This window comes from Sorghum bicolor, chromosome 3 (genome assembly GCF_000003195.3).
Source record: "Sorghum bicolor cultivar BTx623 chromosome 3, Sorghum_bicolor_NCBIv3, whole genome shotgun sequence".
NCBI lineage: Eukaryota > Viridiplantae > Streptophyta > Magnoliopsida > Poales > Poaceae > Sorghum > Sorghum bicolor.
Window position 1 is genome coordinate 64,708,815 of NC_012872.2, and position 19,281 is coordinate 64,728,095.

The 19,281-nt window shown below is 42.8% G+C and overlaps 1 protein-coding gene and 1 long non-coding RNA gene across 6 annotated transcripts; one reads left to right on the forward strand and one right to left on the reverse strand.

Annotated features, from left to right (window-relative positions):
- Positions 759 to 8,999, reverse strand: LOC8054722 (receptor-like serine/threonine-protein kinase SD1-8). Its single transcript, XM_002458566.2, has 7 exons — positions 7,508 to 8,999; positions 2,826 to 2,960; positions 2,515 to 2,687; positions 1,988 to 2,198; positions 1,666 to 1,900; positions 1,426 to 1,576; positions 759 to 1,339 (listed from the first exon to the last, which is right to left on the reverse strand). Exons 1-7 carry the CDS (start codon positions 8,829 to 8,831, stop codon positions 1,028 to 1,030), a joined length of 2,541 nt encoding a protein of 846 aa, XP_002458611.1. The 5' UTR covers positions 8,832 to 8,999; the 3' UTR covers positions 759 to 1,027.
- LOC110433536 lies at positions 11,115 to 15,843 on the forward strand. Of its 5 annotated transcripts, none has more exons than XR_002450994.1 (6): positions 11,115 to 11,871; positions 13,009 to 13,089; positions 14,126 to 14,208; positions 14,504 to 14,573; positions 14,842 to 14,952; positions 15,505 to 15,843. It is a non-coding gene; the product is annotated as an uncharacterized LOC110433536 (long non-coding RNA). The 5 variants fall into 5 exon arrangements; XR_002450996.1 differs by lacking the exon at positions 15,505 to 15,843 and adding an exon at positions 12,407 to 12,505 and having other exon boundaries at positions 14,842 to 15,353; XR_002450993.1 differs by lacking the exon at positions 15,505 to 15,843 and having other exon boundaries at positions 11,115 to 12,505; positions 14,842 to 15,353.

The window sequence follows — 19,281 nt, forward strand, 5'->3', positions numbered from 1 at the left end:
TAGGCTGCCAGTCAACACAAGATTGAAGTAAGCACTGTAGGGGTTCCATTTCTCTTCCTGTAATTTCTAAATTCTAAAATTGAGAACGTATCCGTTAGTTTATTTAAATTGTGAATTTGTGAATCGTCTAAATGCTCATTCTCTATTATATTGGTCTAAAGACTAGTGATTGATGTAGTATTCTGTACTCAGTCTCATTAGTTATTATAAGCAGTGACTGAGTTTTTATTTTACCAACAGCCTCTGAGTTTTACTTCGGCTCCAAGCCCTGGAAAACTCAGTGTAACACCCAAGCAAGGTGTTAAGCAAAATCATTACATGCGCATCTCCCAAGGTGTAACACCCATTCGTTGGATATTATGGCTGACAAGAACTGAATTTGTTTTAAACAAGTGTCAACCCAAAACATTTTTGTAGATATTGGTTACATCAACGGGCGCAGTTATAGCCATGTGAAGACAACAAGAAATGGATCATCCAAGTTTGTCGAATCCTAGAGGCAGCCGCGATGCAATTATTTGCTTCTTTTCGATGGCCAAATAATGTTAGAATTGAGTTTTCATATAGACTTTCTTTTATATACCCTACTGTAATAAGTGGTTCGATTCTGTTAGCACAAGAGATGAAGTTAAATTTAGTTCCTTTATCTTTATCTACCCTACTGTAATAAGTTAGATTTAGTTACTCAGGTGCTCACTTTGTATACGCACACGTTGGCCTGCGGAACAACTCATACGAACTGAACTGAGTCAGTGTACTGAACTAGAACTGACATGAAGTGCTTCGTAATATTAGCAAAATTTCTTAATTTCTGACATCGTGTCACTTGTCGGTGATAAAAGCAACAAAGATTCTACACCTGCTGCTATTATTTAATATTCATATAATTTTCTGCTGCTTAATCACACAACACAAGATACTGAAGAGGCCACCAAATTTACTCTACAATACACATTTCCCTAGTAGTTTAAGTTTAGATAAGGTGTCTTTGTCATAACTCTATCTTTTTGAGGAAGAGTCATAACTTCTATCGACCTTCAAGCATGGTGATCGTTGCACTGTCAAATATGCTGCAGTCTGGCTTGGTTGATGATGTGTCTGTTTCCATTAGAACTCTCCTAGCTGCAAAGCCAGGCTGCTTAGGAGTTGGCAGTGAGGTGGCATCAGGACTAGCTAACATCAGAAGCACCTGAGACATCAGTGGACGGTCGTCTGGATTCTCCTGCACACACAAGAGTCCAACTCTGATGCACTTCTGTACTTCGTCTGAGTTGAATGATCCATTCATTCTTTCATCTGCTAACTCTATGCTCTTCTCCTCGTTCCATAAGCTCCATGCCTGCAGAAAAAAAATATATTGCCAGGTTTCAGAAGTTTTATTGAGAAATACTACTTGAAGTCGATAGATGGTAAGTTGTCACTTACATGGCCTAGAAGGCTTTGGTTGTTTGAACAGGAATATACTCCTCTGTTTCTTCTACCACTAACAATTTCCAGCAATAATACTCCATAACTGAATACATCTGACTTGACAGAGAAGATTCCATCCATTGCATACTCCGGAGACATGTAACCACTGCCAAAAAAAAAAAGGACACATGAATTGGATTAGTACTGCAAAGTGTATTTGTATGATGAGCATTGCATTCCTTTCTCACAACTTACTATGTGCCAACCACTTTTCGGGTATTAATTTCTGTCTCTTCATTGCCAAATATTCTTGCCATTCCAAAGTCTGAAATTTTGGGAGTCATCTCCGTGTCTAGAAGAACGTTAGCTGCCTTTAGATCTCTATGGATGATTCTGTATCTCGAGTCCTGGTGGAGATAGAGTAAACCTCGAGTAATGCCTTCTATTATGCGATACCGCACTTGCCAATCAAGTACAACATTGTCTTTTTCTGTTGACATACAGAAGGAGGTTAGTTTTTTGTTGTTGTGGAAATATAATCAAATATTCATGGTGACTGGTGAGAAAAGATAGGTACCAAATAGGAAATAGTCCAGGCTCTTGTTTGCCATGTACTCATAAACAAGCATCCTTTCTTGTCCACTAATGCTGCATCCAAGAAGCCGAACAAGATTCCGATGCTGGAGTTTGGCTATCAACAAGACCTCATTCTTGAACTCATCAAGACCTTGTGCAGATGTTTTCGAAAGTGTTTTCACTGCGATTTCCATTCCATCCTCGAGCTTACCCTGCAATATTGATGGAAACCATTCCAATTAACCATACAGTCAAAAATTAACCATACAGTAGAAGGGCTGGAGTTTTCAGGACTTGGGATACTAGAAAACTAAAAAAGGCATTGGCATCGTATTTCTTCTGGTTGATTTGGGATTAATATGTTGTGGTAATCTCAAACAAGTAGTATAAATATCTTTAGTTGCTTTAGATCAAGAATGTTGTTGAAAATCAATTAGCATCTTGATGCCACTTTTTTCTCATTACTAAAAGAATTGTTAGCATGAATATGCATATCTGACTCTGTTCATATAGATTATAGAGTGCCACCTTATACACTGGTCCAAAGCCACCTTCGCCAAGCTTGTTGTTGATGGAGAAACCATCCGTAGCAGCCGCAATTGTCCCCAGATCAAATATTGGCAGCTCCAGGTCATCATCATGACTGCTTCCCTCGTACCGACGGCCGGTGCTGCGTGAGGCGCCACTCCATTTACTTGATCCTGTTACATATTGCCATGTAAAAGTTAGGACAACATCAAGAAACATACATGAACAGTCGTCCGTTTGTCCCTTCTGTTCAGGTATTTGTGTGTCTTTCTGACGGAGTGTGATGGTAGTTCATCAGTGCGTGTTGTTACCGGCTGTTCTTGTTAGCTTTCTCCTTCTTGACCAGATGAGGAGACCAGCAACTGCTAGAAGAAGCGCCAGCACCGAGACGCCGACACCAACTCCGATTTTAATCCGTGCCTCCCTTGATTTAGCTTCTAGTACATCTGTATAAGGAATCATGAGTGTTAGTAGTAGTAGTTTAGCGGTGGACAATAATCCTCAGCATATTGACCTAGAGGAAGACACTGTACTGTAACCATGTGACCGTGAGATCGTTCAGTTGGGTTTCTGCATGCATCATGTGACTGAAGGGTGGATCCAGACGAAAGCGCTGTACTGTAATCATGTAGTAAATGCGATATACAGTATCCTTGGGATGCGACATGCCAAACTAGCATCACATGCATGCCCGCTAGCTGCGACCCTGCGTCAACAAGAATCAATCGAGGACGAGAGATCGGTTGGCATGGGACCTTGAATTGGTTTCGCAAATGGAAGTACTAGGCCTTTCGTGATCTGGGATGCGCTAGAACACGGGGTGCTGTTGCTTGGTGTTGGTGAGATGCATGCTACCTGTTGTTGGCCTTGCCTTACTGTCAGATGATGATTCAGGTCTGCATCGTCCGCGCATCCGTCCGAGGTCCTTTTCACAGTGTGGCAAAGGCCCTGCCCGCGCCTCCGACCACACACTAGCAGAGACCAGAGTCCACTACAAGAGGGCACAGCCGGCCAGCCCAAAAGCCACTGTTTGCCCGTGTCGTACGGAGGGTGGAACGAGGCTGGCAATTCAATTGTCCGATCGGGGCGGGGCGTCTCCGCCGGGACCGGCCGCGCACGCCGACGACAGAGATGGGGGGACCGACCCGTGGGCCGTGACGTGGGGTTTGCTTTGCCCTGGACTGGACGTGCATGTGATCAGCGCCGGGCGGCGGGCCGGCCGGCCCCATGCGGCCGTTTCAGTGCGGTGCGGGCCCAATACGCTATGCTGCACAATCGCGCGCGTTCCAATCGATTTGGGTTCCACCAATCGGAACGTGGAATGCATGACAGATGAGATGGGACCGTGTACTGTCTCTCGGTTTCGGCTCGCTCGGAGTCGGAGACTTCGTATACAGGGACTGCTTAACACGTTTAGCCATGCATGATGCTATATGCAATGCACGGGTGCACGACTCAGGAAGCTTTCTACCTCTTGATTCTTATTCACATGATTGATATATGCTTCAACTTGTGCCCTATCTGTCACCTAATGATAAAGGTTTAGCTTATCTTGTGGATCCACATATCAGTGTTCATCACCTCCCTCCCACTATACCCTCTCGGAAACGATATTTCACCAACCAGCACCAGATTCCTCTTTGTGCCCACGAGGTTGAGCTGTACGTGCTCCCAGCCTACAGAGGCTAAAGGCCGTCGGCCAACACCTATGCAGGACCAGGACCATTCAGCTCGCCACTCATATACAAGTACGTACAGTACGTGTGCAACAGTCGTCCTTCTTTCAGCAGTGAGCTAGCACACCGCTAAAAGCGATACTTGCCTGTCGCTTTTCGGCTTTCGATCGGTGGATGTGGATGAAAAAAAAGAGGTACACGTCACCGCGCGCGTCAGAAACTCAAAAGGGACCTAACAACCATGTGTTCATTTGTACGAAATATTTTGTCACGAGCAACTGACGTCGACGGCATCCGGGTTCATCCTGCAGCGCTCGGGACTTCGAGAGATTTGCCATCGCAACCACGCAAATTTAGATTTGTCGGCGCGAGCGTGAGCGCGAACGAATCTAAGAGAAACCAACAGGCCGAAGTCAAATGGTTTTTTTTTTAATCTCTTTCATGAGCAAGTATAATAACTAGCTATAAATAGACTAAATGGCGAGGTGGAAAGAAGAGAAGAGAGAAGATAGGTAGGATATAAGTTTACAACTGGTTTAAACATAAGAAGTGAGAAATTTTGTAAGAGAAATAAGTGGTCATATACTAATAATAAAGAGCTAATTACTATATGGGTGGTTGAGAGGTAGATTGCAAAGATCCTTGCAGCAAAGCAGTTGGTTATATTATTAGCCTTGCTCTCAGAGCCTCAAAAAGCCTTTCTAGATCTAACTCTCTAAACCATCATTTGAAGAGTCATTTGCATAAAAATTATTTTATTTTTTTCACTCTCCAACAGTTTTTGTATATCTCATACCCAATCTAAATAGTTATTCTCGTCTTCTATTTTTAGCTAACAAAAAATTCAGAATAGAAGATTGCTATATTTAGAAAAACTATTGGAGGGATTTTTTAATTTATATTCCTAGTATTTAGGAAGGATATGCAGAGTCGGTTGAAGATACTCTTAGCATGTAGTACACGAGCCTAATTGCCAAATACAGGCTAATTAAATGTCATGTTTTATAGCAATCCAAAAAAACAATGGGTCTAGAGATTTGAAACATAGTTATACAATATAAGATATAAATGTCTCTTGAGCAAATGACTTTTCAAGTTGCATAATGAATAAAGGGTTTGACATGAGCTTTTAAAAGACAAATTTGTTAAATACAAAGTCACTTGCAAATTTGTAAAAAAGTCAGGTGATTCTCTTTTTTCATTAGTTTCATGAATGTTAAAGAGGCTTTTTTTGAGCTTGTGTTTTTTAGGTTATTGGATGGCACCAAAACATATTTTGTGAAAAATATTTGGTTGGGTAATCATTCTTTAAAATAAAAATAACCAACTTTGAATAATATAGCACGCAATAAATATGCAAAGGTTACACTGACTGAGGTACTAAGCACAACAATACTTATAACAATAATGGGTTAAGTTTTCGTAATGGCGTTGGCAGGTTTCCTGAAGTTGAGGTCGTCTCTAAGTTTGTTGTAATCCTCGACTTCTTCCGATTCTCTTTTCTTTTTTTTGTGTGTTTTTGGGCATCCTCCTCCTTGGTAATAAGTTCGGTGCTTACCATTGACGAGGTAGTTTGTAATATTTCTCTACTTTCTCTTAATGAACATGAGGCACGGTCGCAATAAAAAAAAGATACATTTAAATCTAAAAATAAAAATCTTCATGTGATTCTTTAAAAGGGTAACGTTTAAAAAACATATATCAAAGAAATTATAATGGAGATACAACTTGTTGTTTTTGTAGTAAGCCAAAAAAACCATCCTTCTCTTTTGAGTGCATTTATGCTAGGCAACGTTTTAAATCTCCAGCCATGGCATTTAGCCAATGGCCACCAAACAACGGACAGTAGAACTAAATGGGAGCTATAACAGGTTATAACCACTAAATTATACATGGACACAAATAGCTTGATCTAGCGAGCCCACATGATGCTAGATCTTAAAACACCTCTAGATATCCAAAACTTATTTAATGATATAGGCGCCTACAAGGAATAAATATTTTAGATCCTTTTTATTAGGAGGTGTAGCAGTGAGTTGTTAATCTATTTGGCTCACAAGGATTGAAGTTGTTTTTTCACAACTAACGATTTAAAACTCGAAACGCATTGGTTGTGTGTTTGTGGGCAAGCTAGAGAACGTGGCTACGTGTATCTCGCTTCTTTTGAGGGTTTGTTTGGATGGACATGTATTACCTCAATCCACATGTGTTGAAGTGGATTGGAGTAGATTTAAACTAAATTCTACTCTAATCCACTCCAATACATGTAGTTTAATTTGAGGTAGATACACGCGTATCCAAACAAGGCCCGAATGGCATCTTATTTCAGGGGCTGAGTAAGTCAGATTGGTTGTGTAAATTCCGTCTAGTCATTACTATTATTTGATTCTCACAATATAGTTGATTGTTCTTTCTGTTGTCCAGAAAATGAGCGTTAATTAAGAGAAATGAACTAGCCCATCAGTGCACGGGTGGCAGGTTATGGAAGCCTGTGCAACGAATGGTCTTCATGTCTCACGTGATGCACGGTATTGCTATTGCACGGTGAAGTCGCACGTCAAGGATCTACGTGACTACGTACGTACGTGCCTCAGGGTGATGCACGTATTATTGCAGCTGCTGCAGCAACGACAACCAGCAAGCAACGTAACAGTTCGTATCGTATTATTATTGACCTTTTTGGCTTTTGCTGCAGCCAAAGCTTACTGCTTTCGGTAGTGCTCTACTTTTGGAAAGTGGCGAGGGGACGCTGTCTCCCTCACAAAAGCTCTTTTTTGCTTCTCGACTATTATTGCACGATCTCATCATCTCACCGTCTCACATTGTTGGTGATAAAGGAATTGAAGGGTACTGTAACAAGGACGGGTTAAAGCGTAAAGATGATCGCTCGTGTGTCGTGGTGACCATTTCGGCATCTCGCACAGCTAGCATCCCCTCCCATAAAAACGGATAACACATGGCCTCCCTCCAACTCTCCATCAGCTGAATCAGGACGCCTTGCTCGGTGCCTCTCGCCGTCTTCTTTGCCGGACAGTGGTCACCGACGACGGCGATTCGCCGATCGATAAAGGCAGAGGTAGCTCTGTTTTGGATGGACTTTAGCAGCCATCTTCCCGCAAGAGAACGTAAATGTTTCCTCATCAGAAACGTGGACGTTCGGGAACGAGGAACGTGGCCATATTCCACGTTTCCGGCTGCCAACTGTATTGATGCGAATATACGACATCCCATGCAGAGCGAACTACCATGGTGGACGTACGTAAACGACCGCAATACGGAGTACGTAAACAGGGGGGCGGCGTTCGATTCGTACGTACCGAGATCCGCGGCGGCGAGGCGGACGAAGAGGTCCTGGCCGAAGTCGGGGTACACGCGCAGGTCGGTGAGCCCCGTGGTCCACATGACGCACCCCGATCCTGCGCCGTTGCCGCGTCCCCCGCCGGCGCCGACGCTGACGTTGGCGCTGGCGTACGCGGTGCAGGAGCAGTTCCGGAGGCACGCCTGCCGGCACTGCTCCAGCGTGAGGCTCCAGTCCACGGCGCTCCGCTCGGTGTCGGGCACCTTGGCGTGGCGCACCGTGATGAAGCCGTCGGTGCCGTTGCGGCAGTCCAGCGGCGTGGACCGCACGCACCCGTCCCGGCCGTCCCTCAGCGCCCACGCCGCGGGGGTCTTCGGGGTGAAGCCGTGGAGGCAGGAGCAGACGGGCATGTTGTTGGTGTCGCACACGCCGTTGGGCCCGCACGGAGACACCGCGTCGCACTGGTCCTTGGGCGCGTACCAGTACAGGTTCCACGCCTTGGCCGCCTCCACCCACGTCGAGCGCTGCAGCAAGCCGTAGTTGCCCGTGCTCACGACGCCCAGGTGCGAGATGATCGACGCGTTGTGCACCTGGAAGCTGTAGGTTACTTCCTGCGCACTGTTTATGAAGCTGAAGGTGAAGCCGGAGTAGGTGGCGGTGTCCGGCACGCCGGTGAACTGGACGCCGTCCCAGGGCCCGGAGCGCCAGACTTTCTCGCCGCCGTTCCAGATGAACACCTGGGGGTCGCCGTTGGTGTCCATCACCATGGCGACGGGGCCCGGGGAGGGGTCCGACGCGCTCTTCCACGACGTCAGCGTCCGGTTCTTCTTCTTCACGTAGTCGATCCCCACCTTCATCTCCGGGAGCATCGTGTCCGTCGGGTAGTCGAACCCTTCCCACGCCACGGCGCCGCCGACGCCGTCGGCCAGCACCAGGTTGCCGTTGTCGAGGATCTGGGCGGTCGGGGTCGCCAGCTTGGACGCCGGCTGGACGGACCAAACGACGGTCTTGTTCCCCGCGGCAATGGCGAGCGTGCCGCCGGCGGAGACGGAGAGCGTGGCGCCCGGGTTGTCCCCGACGGCGCCCGCGATCGGGGCCTCGCGGTTGGCGACCCACACGACGGTGCGGAGGGAGACCTTGTTGTACCACACGCCGAGGTAGGTGCTGTTGGCGCCCGGCGGGGTGAAGAAGCCCAGCGCGAAGTTGCCCTCGCCGCCCGAGACCAGCGTCTCGTTGGCCGCCAGCGGGGTGCCCGGCGTGATGGTGTCCCTTGCGGTTGCGGCATGGCAGGCCGCAAGGTGGCGGAGTAGGTAGAGGAGGACGCACAGGAGTGGGGACGCCATTGGTCGGCGCGGACGACGACGATGGGCCGCCAGTGCCTCCGGCGGCGCCGCGCGCGAGTGGTGTCTGTCACGCACGTTGCCGCTTTGGACGGGAGCTGCAGCCTGCAGGGATAGGGTGGTGCTGGTGAATGTCGTGGAGTGTGGAGTGGCGGCCACCGGCCAGTGGGGGTGTGGCTGCTTATTATCTCTAGACACTTGGACAAGGAGCCCGAGGGCGCCTTTTGTGGCTCAGGTGTTTCTGCGTCACTATTGCATGTGGGTTTCAGAGGTAAATTCAGTAACAAAAAGCCCATTCAATTTCAAAATTCCAAACTGTCTTCCAGAACCAGAAGAAAATCAAACTATAGACTTTATATTTATAGCACGCAAGCGCTTTCCAGTGAAAGCAGACAGGAAATAGAACGACAGCTAGAAAAACAGAGCACACACACAGGGCTTCGTTTCGTTACTCCTAGCACGCACAGCTTAACAACTCCTGGTCCGCGCCGCGTCCCTCCACACAACGAACATAACCAACACGACAAAACCCAGAACGCTACGTACAGGCAAAGGCACAAAGCAACACAAACCAAGCCTAGGCCAAACTAATTATTGTCCAAAACAAACAACATTGCATGGACTCCAGGCCATCGCTCCTCAAGTTGCAATCAGTGCTAGTTCATGATCCTTGGCTTCTCCCTCCTGACGATAGTGCAACGCCGTTTCTTTGAAGATGTCAGCTCCTTTCTTCAACAGGCCGAACAATCTCAGCAGGAGTTTCTTCTTCTTCTTCGTAAAACAAATATGGTTATTTTTTTTTTCTATTTGACCTTGAACAGGAGGGGCGCTAAGCCTGGGCATTCGGGTTACCCGATTTTTTCGGGTCGGGTAATTCGGGTAATGAAAATTGTTACCCGATATTAGTCCTGAAAAAACACCACCCGCAATTTCGGGTACCCGATAATTCGGGTTCGGGTATTCTCGATTTACCCGAATTTTCAAAAAACAACACAATACACAAAATTTCAATAGCAATTTATATATAATTTCAGCAGCAATTTGTATATAATTTCAATAGCATTTTGTGGAGAATAATATATTGCTAGCACTTGTTCAAATAAAGAGAATTATGTTCTATTAAATTGATAAGTTCTAATATTTAACTAACAACACATGATAAATATAAAGATATAGACAAATATTTGGGTAATTCGGGTATCGGGGGATATTACCCGAATTACCCAAACTAATTTTGGGTAATCAAAATTGCTATCCGAACTTAGGATCGGGTACCTCGGGTTCGGATAATTCGGGTCCGGGTAATTCGGGTACGGGTAACGGGTATCGGGTAGTTTGCCCAGGCTTAAGGGGCGCGCCCCTACAGGTAATTATTAAAAACTTAAACAGTTTGAAAGTCCCCCATTTTTTCATGAAATTGTGAACCAGACCCAGAACCGTTCAAAAGAACTAGATCGACAATTGGTCTAGCCATGAATTGTCTTTTAACTACTGCTATTTGTTTGTGTTTGGTTTATAGAATGGAATCAGTTGATACATCATAACCTCATCTCTTACGAGCGACTACTAATTAATGCAGGACCATTAATCTAGCACACCACCAAAAAAATAGTAGACTTCTCTTAGTGTTTTTAAGTAGTAGTAAAACATTATCACTAGTCATAGCATATGAGAATCTCACTAGGAGATATTTAGTAGGAAAAAATTATACTAATTTTTAAGTGCTAAAACACTAGAGAAACTAACCTCACTAGGAGAATTGAGAAATTCTGGTTGTGGTAGGCGGCTTGGAGGGGCTTAGGATGTTGGATTTCATGCGTTTTATAAAATCATGCTTTATATTATGGTGTCTAGCTCAAAAACACGTAACATGATATATATATATATATATATATATATATATATATATATATATATATATATATATATATATATATATATACACACACACTAAAATTTCATTCATATTTTTCCGAGTAAAATTTTTTTAAGAATAAATCAGCTTTTAATATTTTTAAATGCATATTTTTCAAGAGAACTACTTGGACAATTTTTTGAAAAATATTTCTATAAAGTCTAAGAACCCCTGAAATATTGTGAAAGTTTAATTTACCTTCCTTGTGACGGACGTGGTGTCAAGTAGGATGGCTAACGCGCATCAGCCAAAGGCACATTCAAAATCGTTTAGGAAGAAAAATCAAACTATTTTAAAAGATCAACTAATCCGATTTTAAGATCTCTACAACTAAAAAGAGCCACATGTTATCGTCTCCGCGTTTCATCGGACTGCCTCCCCCGCTCGCTGCGCCCTTCCTCACGACCAACCGCCGCAGCTCCCCCGCGCACCTCCCCCACGCACGTCCTTCCATAGCAAGTCCGTGCCATCAGCTCGCGGCCGCCTCTCTGCACGCGTCACGGCCGCCTCTCTGCGCTCGCTGCCGTCGTGACCGTCAGACGCACGCCAGGCTCGCCCATGCTCGGGTCAGTCCGTTCCATCGCCGCGCTCACCCACGCCTTCACGCCGCCGCACCATCTAGAGAGCGCCACCGGTTACCATCCACGCCTGCACAGGCACTCTGCTGCGAGGTAAAACCGCCCCGCCCCCTTTCCCGTGTCCTCGCCCGCCTGCGTCCCCACTCGACTCCTCGCCGCCCTAGCTCTGATGGTTGACGCGAGGCCACGGTGAGGCGCGTGGCCTCTGGGCGTCAGGAGGCCGCGACGAACGGGGCCGCCCTCGCTGCCGGCGCGGTGCGCAGGCTGCACAATCCCTTTCTTCCTCTAATCCCCAAGGCAATGAACGGAGCGGATAGGAAACAGGGTCTTGTTTCCCTGCTTTTTGAGATGTCGTCCTCGAGCATGCGTCACGAGATGGACCTCTTGAAGCTATGAGGATCTGTTTTCCAATTTTCCTTAACATGTCCTGGCTGTTTGATCTAGCCATTCTTGCAGGCTTTCTTGGTCTCTTGTGTAGCAGGATTATAGGTGGAGACAGTGAGTGACGGGATGAAGGAATTCTTTGCTTAATTCAAGGGGCTAGCGGAAAGTAATAACCCTCGCACTGAATCTTGATTTCTTCCCTCTCTACCTCCGAGCTGATGATCTACGCCCCTGTTTCTGATCTAGATGTGGGGGAAGTTTAGTTTCAGAAAAACTGCCAATCTAGATGGTTGTCGAGTCATAGTTTATCGTAGGATTTTGCCTAATGAATTTGTACTCAATCTGGTATGTATCTACCAAGGTGGTGTCTGAAAGGTTAGGGTAGAACCTCCTAATGCATAACCCTATAAATTCCAGTCCATTGGCTTCATAAATAAGATTTATCACCCAAATGTATATTGCCCCCACATTTGTGTTCATAGTTCTTGAGTCATGACTGTTACTATTTTCTGTATTTCACAAGACACTCATTGTCATAAAAGAGTAAACAATAAAGCATTTCATTCTGTAGACACCCAACTGTGGATGTAGGCACTCTTCACAGAAAGTTGGGGATCATGGACAAATAAATACCTAAATCTTAGCAATATTCCTTTCGCAGTAAGAATTATCCATAATTGTTATTGTTTTTGTGTTTCCAGTCTCGTTTAAGCTGGAAGAGGTCAGGTTTTCTGATAATTGTAGGATCCAGTAACCAATCTTTCTTTGTAGCATGTGCAAGAGGAGCCACCTTTATTACTGTAAGCATCATGCCTTTGATGATAAATATGTAGCCTATGCTTTATATGAGAATAATCAGGTTAATAAACCTTCATATTCTATATTCTGTGAGCTACTGCACTAACAACAAGAAAAATAAAATATAAAAAATAAAATATTCTAATGGATTGATGGTAACTAATTTGGTTGGCCACATTTACTACAACAGTAGTGTTCAATTTATGTTTAAATACGCACAAGGTAGTCACCAGATAAGTGACATTTTGGTTTGTAGTCCGGATTGCACAAGGAGTGGGTAGCTCAATGCTAGATAGAAAATCGCATGTTAGAGTTCTGAAGAATATTGCGTTCTGATTCAGTAATTTTTCTGTAATGGTTTTGCTATTAGCATGCTGTGATCCTGACCATTCTTTCTAAACCTAAATATCTGGAGACATGCTTTGTTGTTTTGTCGAACTAGCGTTTTCGGATACTGAATCCTATTATTCCAGCATAGCTGACATAATTCATATGCCTGAACTAGATGATGCCCAGCACAGAGAGCTGAGTTTAAGACCTCAGTTCAGGCAAGTACATCGGCACCAGTATTGCATCAGTTCAACATGTAAGTACCTAATCAGCTAGCCTATATCTTCTTTGTTCAAGTTGCAGCAAATAGATCAGTACTCGTTCTTCCTTGGTCTCAATTCACCACCTAGATAAAGGCACGAGTCCCTTGGTGTCAGTACGACATTACCTATGAGTTTATTCACCCATAGCTGTAGCAGTAATAGTTCTTGATGGGTTGGATTTTATCTCTAAAGAATATAAAAGATGTGTGTAGTTGCAGCATCACTTTGTGATGTACAAGGAAGGTCAGCTGTTGGCTTGTGTGAGTTTATATCTTAGCAGTAATAGTTGCTGAGTTGTCATGTGACCTGAAAAATACCGGTCAATGATTTTCACTCTGGCTGGTTCAAATCTAAAAATATTTTACTCAATATCAAACATCACTGTAGACATTAGAAGTTCAGTGTGTCAGTAACATTGATATGGTATAAGCAACTAGCCAAAGAGTGATGACGTCTTCCATTTTTTATTATTATGTTTTATGTCTTTAATAACTAAAGGAAGGACCAAAATAATTACTTAAATTTGTATGTTTGGTGTTTCCCTTAGATGCTACTGCAATTTCGGAACAGAGTCTTGTGGTCTGACATGAATATTTCTCCCTCAAATTATTCAATTTTGTAACTTTACTGGTAATAGAATGTCCTCTTTTTGCTTTTAGATTTAGATATAATTTTCTCTAACCCTCTCTCCACTTCATTCTATAAAATAGATAGCACTGCACCGAGGTCGCTAGGCTCAGGGTCAGGTTTCAGTTAGTCTGGATAGAGGCAAACAATTGCACGTCAAGAGGGAAAAACTCCTGTTATCTATCATGTTTTTCTTATTAAACTGAAATTATGGTCGCTACGAATTATGGATTTAGAATGAATTATAGTTCGTATATTTTTCTTAGTCAACAATTAGAAGACTCGCTACAAAATATTATGGTTGTCTTAACCTGCCAAAAGGCAGTGTACAACTGCAATGCTTGCTCTTTTAGATGGCAAATCAAAAGATAAGTGGTTAAACCCTGTATCGGCTATTTTCAGATTTCCTGGCACTGTGGGATCCATCGGCTACTTTCAGATTTTCTGGCACTCTGGGATCCATAGAGAAGCACAACTCATAGAAGGTAACCACAAATCAAATCTTGTTGCCATTTGTGTACATACACATGTCAATGTGGTTTTTCCTCGCCGTCCTATTCGTTTTGAACTCTTGATCTTTGTATTTTATCTTCTCTTGGCTGCTCTATCCTGAGCCATATCCGCTGGGGGCCGGCTGCCATGAGTAGCAGCCAGCAGCCAACAGCAGGGTCAGCACTTGGCAGACACCTTCAGCAGCCAGCGGATACGACCAGATGATGCTTGCAGTCCCATGCCTAGCCAGTGGCTTTATGTTTTTTTTCATGTCTCTGTTTTTTTCAGCGTACTCAGCAGATTTGAGAAGATGCAAAAAAAATCATGTGACTGCATCCTGCCACCGCTGCTTTGTCAGGTATTGCAAAGGCTATATGAAAAATTTCATGTGACTGCATCTTGCCACTGCTGATTTTTTTTCATGTCTCAAATATGATTGTTGCATATTTGAGAACATGCAATTTTGTTCAATCATGTTCAAATTATAAACTAGGTACTATCGGAACCTGCCTTATAATCAAATTTCATGTGACTGCACCCTGCCACTACTGCTTTGTTAGGTGTGACTACCTTACAATGCCAAATTTCCATGTGACTGCATCCTCCTTTTTGTTTCTGTCCAGCAGAGAAGGCTTCAGTTTGAAAAAAAAGAGGCAAACTAAGAGCTGCCCCTTCTTACTGCAATAGCAGGAGATCATCGTCAGCCTCCATGCCCATCCTCAGAAACAGGTACCGAGGTACGTACGTGCACATGTGTGGTATGGTGATTACTGATTACTCCTCCTGCAGCACAAGTGCAATTTGATAATCCTCTTCAGTACTACTAGACCTACGAGTAGTATACCATGGTAACAACAAACTCCTCAATTAGTAGTATACTGCAAATATATGAATGAATGCCTGTCTTGGCACTCTCCTCTTTTTAATATAGCAGGCAGCTCTTCTGCCGGTTTGTTTCAAAAAAATATATAAATGAACTACTATATGATTTGATATGCCTCAAAGGCGAAGAGTGTTTAAATGTAATAACCCTGCAGAAATACTTCATTTTTTCTTATTTTTGATGAAGGAACATATGCCTCGTCGATAATGACGTGTGCAGATTGGAACTCAAGGTGGAGAGTTCTAATTGGTTGAATTTATATTAGATCATCTCTGAGATTTCGTAATAGAAAATACAAAGTTAGAGTATTTTCAATATGATGGTAGTAAATTATGAGTTTATTTACATGTGTATGTTTTATTATATATAACATATCTAGCACTAAGCTATAATAACTATTTTTCAGTTGGTCAAAATGCATTAGATTTGACGAATGAGGGTAGATAAAGACCCGAAGGAGTGCAAGGGGTAAGAGAAAGAGCAAGATTTGCATCAATGTATATTGTATAAAGAGAAAGGAAATAAAATGAACAAGAAGTGTCCTGAATTATACCAATGCATAAAGAGAAATGCAAGTTTGAATAAGTTATATGTAACAATGGCTATGGTTTCCCATTCTAATTAAGTTTTTTTACAGTAGGAAAAAACATGATTAGTTCATGTACAAAAGTCATTGACTCTATGAGCTTGTCGTGCGTCAATGCCTTCCAATACAAACATAAATCGTGCGTATGACAACCTAGATGACGAGATGAATTTTGATTTTATAGTATTCTTATTTTATCGTGTGATCTATATGTTTTTAGTATAAAAATTTAGTTTTCCCGTAGCAACGCACGGGCATGCTACCTAGTATAGAGATAAATCGGACTCTCGTTGTAGTTGAGGCCTCGAGGCCTATCTAGGCCATGGGATGTTAGATAGACTTTTTCCAAAGAAGAAATGGAAGGAGGGGGTTGAGCAACCTGCAGCCCAACTACGCTGTGTTACTTTGGATGTGCTAGTAGTGTTAAGAATGGACCGAAATAAGCGTAGAGGAGATAATCCAGCTTCCGTACGTTGGGCCTGCCGTTCCTTATCTCTAAGTGGGCCAGCCCACCTCCCAATCTCTTTGATTACTTTTGCTTATTTTAGTGTAGAAAAGTTCACATTACCTCCTTAATCAAAAGTTCGTTTTTCTTCTCCAAACTCTAAAATTGGACAAAACATATCTCTTGACTTTTAAAACCATTCATTTTGTCTCTCTAGTCCAGTTATAAATAGTTTTGAAGATGGTTTTATCTTTTTTTCTTTCTTATTTATTTCGACTTAATCTTCCGCCAAGCTACAAATTCACAAGTCGGAATCCATAATCTTCTTCCTATGCAAATTACTAATTCTCCGTTGCGTTATTAACAACCAAATGGAAAGTTGAACTCTGAGCGGCGCTGCGTTCTTCTAAATGAACGTGGTAGCGCTAGCAAACTGAATCAGCGTGGTCTTAGGTATGTTTGGTTCCCCTTGCTAAATTTTAGCTAGCTAAAATTATTTTAGCTACTCTTAGATGACTAATGGAACTAAACTATTTTAGCTCTTTTTAGTCAATATATTTAGAACTTTAGCTACTAAAGTGACTAAAATTTAGCTAACTAAACAGGCCCTTATACTCTTATCGCTTGGGCCTTGTTTAGTTCCCCAAAAATTTTGCAAAATTTTTCAGATTCTCCGTTACATCGAATCTTTAGATGTATGCATGAAGTATTAAATATAGATAAAAATAAAAACTAATTGCACAGTTTGGTCGAAATTGACGAGACGAATCTTTTGAGCCTAGTTAGTCCATGATTGGACAATATTTGTCAAATACAAACGAAATTGCTACAGTGCTCATTTTGCCAAAAATTTTGGAACTAAACAAGGCCTTGCTAAATGTAGAAAGCAGGGGTAGTAAGTGACAGACACCCATAGGCCCAGCAGGAGGACATCCAAACTTGGGCCTAAAGTTAGAACACATAGAGAGACACCTCATAGTTAAAAACGACTGGGCTTGATTGATAATACGAGTTCCAGTGGGCCCTCATCATCAGATAAGATGGAAAAAAGAAAAAGTCTACATTACCTTTCTAAACTTTCATAAAAGTTTGATTTTTCTCTCAAAGTCCAAAAACGAGCAAAACATCTCCACCAATTTTTAAAATCGTTCATCTTACCTCTGTGATCCTGTTATAAGAAATTTTGAAGGTGGTTTTGTCTTTTTCCTTTTTATTTATTTCATCTAAATCTTTGAAAAACATAGTAAATCACAAAAAAAATATAAAATAGAAAAATTAAGTTTGATGGATTCCACGTGAGTAGATTTACACAGTAAACATATAATATGGTATGCTTTAGTATAAAATTGTTGTAGTTTTTTATCTAATTCATAGCTACAGTTTTTTATGGTTCAATTGTGGTGAAATTTTTATGGTTGGCTAATTATTATATGTTTAAACTGTAGTAAAAATTTTATATTCATTGGATCATGCATAACTTAGTTATAGATTTTATTTAGGACTAAGTTATACATGATCCAATGAGTATAAAACTTTTACTACAGTAAGCATACAATATTTAGTCTACCGTAAATATTTCATCACAATTGGACAATAGAGACTGCATTTATGAACTATTCTAATTAATTATATGAAAGCATAGATCTCCGAAACAGGGTTCATCCTAAACATAAATTCAATATAAATGATTTCAAAAAAAATCACTATAAATGGTTTTCCTTCATGGCAAATTATCTAAATGTAAACCTCATATATTTTTTAGATAGGGTGGATGGGAGAATTATCTCAATTCGAGGTAGACGGAGGATGATCTATAGCGCCACTAAATTTAGGATGTTGGATAGAAGCACGTTGGAGATGATATTTTGAGGACCTGTCCATGTAACACTCGAGTGTTTCAAGGTGGGGGTTGGGCGGAGGATGTTGAACACTTGTTTTTTTTCATCACACCTTCCTCCTCCCAACACGCCGCTGCCACACATCGTCCACCGTCCTATTGCAGCGCGGCAGAGTCTCGCTAGAGCTCCATGGTTACAACCACTGATATGACAATACCGCACCCGTGACATTCTCCTCACCCCCGCCCCCCTAACCTAACCTAGTCGCTTCCTTCGTCGCCCGCTCCAACGCCATCACTGCATCCGTTTCTCACGCCTCGACTGTCTAGCTTGTCTGTTCCCCAAAAATATCTTATTAGCCTGTTGGAGGTAGAGAAGAGAGGAAGAGGCCGCATACGGAGAGAAAAAGATGAATTGAGTGTTCCAACACTTGAGTGTTGTATAATATTTCCTTTTTTAATAACTAAAAATTTGTTGAAGAAAGATACTCTTAGAGGTGCTCTGACTATATCGAGCACTCCTTTCACCGGAGTCCTACACGGAGCTGAAGTATGATTATGTGCAACCAAAAGCATGACGTGCCGGAGTCTGCGAACTATGGGAAACAACACGGAGGCAAGAGGGAAACCGTGTGCCCAACATTGATTTCCCATTATGTCTGTAGTGATAACCGTGAGATTTAGGCCTTGTTTAGTTTCCCATCCAAAAAATTTTCATCCATTCCATCGAATCTTTGGACACATGCATGGAAAATTAAATATAGATAAAAAAATAAACTAATTACACAGTTTGGTTGAAAATCGCGAAACGAATCTTTTAAGCCTAATTACTCTATGATTAGCCTTAAGTGCTACAGTAACCCACATGTACTAATGACAGATTAATTATATTTAATAGATTTGTCTTGCAGTTTCCTGACGAGTTATGTAATTTATTTTTTTATTAGTTTGTAAAAATCCCTCCCGACATCCTTCCGACACATCCGATGTGACGCTCAAAAAATTTTCATCTCGATCGCAGTGGCACGTCGGCATGAAAGTTTCGCCCCGCACACGACATGAGGATCGTCCAGGATAGCGATCGACTCGCCGAGTACCATATCATCTGGGCTTGTTTACTTTTTTTTTTTTTGGTTGGATACCATATCATCTCTCCTTTATTACCCGTTTTTATTTAAAAATACTCGATCGATCGGGCCACCGCCCGCCCGCCCACCATCCATGATCGATCACGTGGCCCGATCGATCGATCAAATCGAGCATTCATAGTGCAGGTGATGTGATGCCGGCCGGCTGGCGGCTGGCCACGGGGCAG

What these genes read in the sequence shown, in the direction of transcription:
- LOC8054722 (XM_002458566.2), bottom strand. Translation starts at nt 8,831, where the DNA reads ATGGCGTCCCCACTCCTGTGCGTCCTCCTCTACCTACTCCGCCACCTT. An exon ending in AAAGCTAACAAGAACAGCCG is followed by an intron (nt 2,688 to 2,825) that starts GTAACAACACGC and finishes AATATGTAACAG; the next exon opens with GATCAAGTAAATGGAGTGGC. An exon ending in GCTTTGGACCAGTGTATAAG is followed by an intron (nt 2,199 to 2,514) that starts GTGGCACTCTAT and finishes TCAATATTGCAG; the next exon opens with GGTAAGCTCGAGGATGGAAT.